Source organism: Notothenia coriiceps, unplaced genomic scaffold (assembly GCF_000735185.1).
Source record: "Notothenia coriiceps isolate Sejong01 unplaced genomic scaffold, NC01 NC01_scaffold00017068, whole genome shotgun sequence".
In the NCBI taxonomy this organism is placed as follows: domain Eukaryota; kingdom Metazoa; phylum Chordata; class Actinopteri; order Perciformes; family Nototheniidae; genus Notothenia; species Notothenia coriiceps.
Window position 1 is genome coordinate 1 of NW_011349769.1, and position 4,354 is coordinate 4,354.

The 4,354-nt window shown below is 38.1% G+C and overlaps 1 protein-coding gene across 1 annotated transcript; it reads left to right on the forward strand.

Annotated features, from left to right (window-relative positions):
* Positions 1–1,473: 1,473 nt before the first annotated feature.
* gcnt7 (glucosaminyl (N-acetyl) transferase family member 7) lies at positions 1,474–4,020 on the forward strand. Its single transcript, XM_010776485.1, has 3 exons — positions 1,474–1,806; positions 1,904–2,642; positions 3,908–4,020. The coding sequence occupies exons 1-3, from the start codon at positions 1,600–1,602 to the stop codon at positions 4,012–4,014; spliced, it is 1,053 nt and encodes a 350-aa protein (XP_010774787.1). The 5' UTR covers positions 1,474–1,599; the 3' UTR covers positions 4,015–4,020.
* Positions 4,021–4,354: the final 334 nt, after the last annotated feature.

The window sequence follows — 4,354 nt, forward strand, 5'->3', positions numbered from 1 at the left end:
ATAATAATAATGTGTACATAGACATTTTTCAGGGGCGGACTAGCCATCTGTATAATTTCCCAGCAGCGAGGCTCCCCCTTTGACAATCAACTAGCGCAGTGTTTCTCAAACTTTTTCAGACCACTTTTTCAGACCACTTAACCAATAAAAAAAACACTCACGGACCATCTAACTCCACAAATATCCAAAAACAATAGGCCTGCTTACCATTCCAACAGTATATAACAAATTACAGCCTAATAATGACAGTTTAACCTTCTCTACATCGCCTCGTTCACACATGAAATCAACAATACAAACACAACTACAGATTATAAGCATTTAGTTCAAATCCAATTTAAAATGCTCTCAGGTTTTACACCTCTTATGAAATGTAGTAGACTACATTTATTACGGCGTTTATGTCCGAGCTAACAGACTCACAGATCGTTGGCTACCTAGAGATATCCAAAATAATACACCGCACAAACCTCCGCTGTGGATTTTCAAAACAAAATACAATAAAACTATGGTCGCAGGCCCAAGTTTAACTCTCTGAGGCCTGCATGGTCTGTCTACAAAACAAAAATAAAAAAAGGTTAATGCAGCCCCAACAACAGCCTCTGATCATCAACAGACTTCATGCAATGCTCCATCAGATGCATATATTAGATATATAATCTCTATCTCACTCCTAACACATCTAAATGATCTACTTTCAGCATGGATAAATGTTCATAAAATACATCCATTGTTTTTTCTAGAACAGATTGCAAATCGCCTGAAAATGGTGCAAACAAGTGGCAACATGTTTGACGAAGGTGTTGCGCTGGGCTATATGATGCAATAGAAAGTGAAACTTAGCCTTGCTCCATTGCGGAGATATTCCCGCGAGAGTGCGGAAGACCCCCCGGGGTCTCCAGTTTCTGGCACTGTTATTTTAGGGGTTGCAGGCTGAAAAGTTTGGGATTTTTTTTTTATTATTTCGATAAAGACACAAGAAAGAGCAAATTCTCGCTAACTTTGATAAGGAACACAAACCAAACATAGGCAAAACAATGCTTGGCACAGGCAAAGCAAGCTTGATATCAAGTATCCTCATATCTTTCAAAAATGTTGTAATATTGCTTATGGCTATCTGTTTCACCTAGAATATGTTACTCCTAAAATAATAGCATGTTTTTATTAAAGCAGCGACTGCTTTCAGTATTGCTAAACAAAACGTTAATTGTTTTATTACTGAATGAATATTAACCTTCAAATAAAAACTATAACCAGTATTAGATTGTTATTATTACTTGATATTTGAGCAATTATTAAATGTATACCATCAACCACATGATAATTTCCACTTAGTTAAAAAGAAAATCCTAGCAGGGATGAAAACATTCATATCAAACTACTTTTAAATGCTGTTCCAGAAAGAGACATTGTGTTGCCAGTTATGTCTCATATACTTGTTAATAATGGACGTAATACTGGCTTCATCAATTAGTGCTAACCTACATATCTAACCCTGTTTAACACCCCTCAGGGTCCTCAGCGCAATAACCAATCGGATGTCTTTTTTGCAGGAGTTGAATCTGTGGTGGCGTTTGGATACGGGGAAGAAGGTCTATTATGCACCAGCTAGAGGGGACAAAATGCAGCTTCCTGTTGTGCCTGGGGATGAGTATTATCATCTGTTCAGTTATTTACATGAGGACCAGGATGCCAAGAGAGCCCAAGGTGTTAGAGCCTCCAAGTTGCAGGTCCTTCTCCACTGAATGTAAAGCTTTGCTGCCCAGCATGGAGGAGGGAGTGGAGAGGTACCGGCGTGACTGCCAGGTAGGTTTAATACATATAGTATACAGACAAATGATACTGAAGAGTCATTTTTAAGTATTTTTGGATGTTAATATACCTATTTTGTTTCCGTTTACAGTTAGAAAGCTACATTATGAATAGTCGCATGCAGTGTTCTAACTTGACCAGAGACCTACACTTCATCACAAAACCTCTCAGTCGTGAGGAGGAGGACTACCCTTTAGCATTCATTGTGACCGTTCACAAGGAGCTGGAGCTATTTGTGCGCCTGTTACGCGCCATTTACATGCCACAAAATGTGTACTGCATTCATGTTGATAATAAGGCTTCAGTGGAGTACCAGGCGGCTGTACTGAAGCTTGTCAGCTGCTTTAAAAATACCTTCCTCTCCAGCCAAAGAGAGACAGTGACATACGCTGGCTTTTCCCGCCTTCAAGCGGACATAAACTGCATGAAGGATTTATCAAAGTCCAAGATAGGCTGGAGGAAGGTGGTGAATCTGTGTGGACAGGATTTCCCCGTCAAAAGCAACCTGGAACTAGTGCGGTACATGCAGAGCAAACAGTGGAGGGACAGGAACATGACGCCTGGGGTCAAGCAGCCCGAGTCTATGAAGCACAGGACTCAGCTCCAGCACAGGGAGATAGTAGGCTCACATGTAGCTACAAGATTTAGACTGAAGAAAGGTCATCCTCCACACAATCTGCCAGTGTATTTTGGAACAGCCTACTATGCTCTCACAAGGGCTTTTGTAGACTTTGTTCTGGAAAGCCCAAAAGCCCAGGACCTCTTGGAGTGGTCCAAAGACACGTTCAGTCCAGACGAGCACTACTGGGTGACACTTAACCACATCAAAGGTAAACTGCCCGCTTGAAATGGATACACGTACTGGAAATGTATGCAGCATAAATCCATATTTATCTATTAATTATTAACTATTGTAATGTTTAAGCAAATAATGACATGAGCTACAAAAACAAAATCAATTTAACAAGTTCAAACAGCATATTTCCTTAATGGTTTTACTCAGGCTCAGTGACTGTGCTTTTATGGCAGGACCTTTTGTAGGAAGTTCGCCTGAGCTAGAAAGATTATCAGTTCAAGTGGAAAATACCGTATCAAATATAAAAGTTTTAAAATGCTGGCAAAAGGATTAACAGTCTGTTTTTGCTAAATGAAAATGTTTTAAAAACACTACCAACTTAAAAAGAAGGAAACAATGTTTTCTCGAATCCTCTTATGTGAATCATGCATGTAATTTATCTTCCAAGGACAACCACAGCATATACATAAAAACAATGTGATCAATAACAAAAAATGTCATGATTAATATTTATATTAGGCATCAATAATGTTGTACCAATGGGTCCTACGATCTCATTCCGTACATTAACACCCTTGTTTGCTGTCATTACTCATTTGCGGTAAACTCAATTGACAGTTTGCATGTTAGGCAACAACACAAAGCACATGAGAAATTAGGAACTACTGCTAACGGTCATTAGCAAGGAACTGAAATGAGTCCCCAGTTGATCTTAAAAAGGCTGCTTCAAATGGGCTTATTCCCTCTTGTGGTAACATGATTGACCCGAGGTTGCAATAAAGAGGATTCTATTTTCAGAAAGAGATTCATTGGAAGAACGAGAGAGAAAAAAGCCATCTCTTAATCTCTAACTATTAAACTGAAAGAATATTTATATTGATTATGTTGTTAATATGTTAGCAGTTTTTTATAAAACGTTCATCCATTTTCACATTATTTAGCATTGCTAGTGTAAAAATATGTCTTTGTATTGTCTTATGATCTTTATAGGGATGTATTTACGTTTAAAAATGTATCCCTAATGCTTTCCATAGAGAAACGTAGCATAGTGGCTGTAATGTCTAATCGCAGGTTGGAAGTATAACATTACATGTTAATGAGGAAGGATAAGCCACACTAAAGATGTCAATTCACTTCCACTTTTGATGAAAGAGCAGCAAAAAGCCTCTTTGCTAATATTTTATTTGGAAAGCATCCAGGACCATCTTCCACTCAGTGGATGTGACAGGGTAGGGTAAACCTTTTAATGTAATTTGGTCACCTAATTATAATTCATTTTGTCTGGTTATTTGTTTGAAGAAGTTCCAGGCAGCCACATTGATGGAGGTTGGGAGGGAGACATCCGGGCAATCAAGTGGAGAGATCAAGAGGGAAGAGTACACAACGGCTGCAAAGGTACAGTATAGACGGTCATGTATTAATGAGGAACTATGTTATTTAGGGGTGCACCGAATGGGAAATTCTTGGCCGAAACCAATACCGAAAATAGGAAACAGTTGGCCGAAAACCGAATGCCGAAAATGATTAATAGAAATATATATATATATAATGTATACATATATATAATGTATACATTTTTTACCAATGTTGTTCAGCTACCTGATTATGGAAAAAGACATGATTATGGCAAAACTTAACTTAAATAATAATCACTATTATGGGTCCATAAAACATTTATTCAGCACTTTTGAATGCATACAGTACATTAATTACAAGTCAAGTGCATTTTCTTTTCTCTGTAGGATA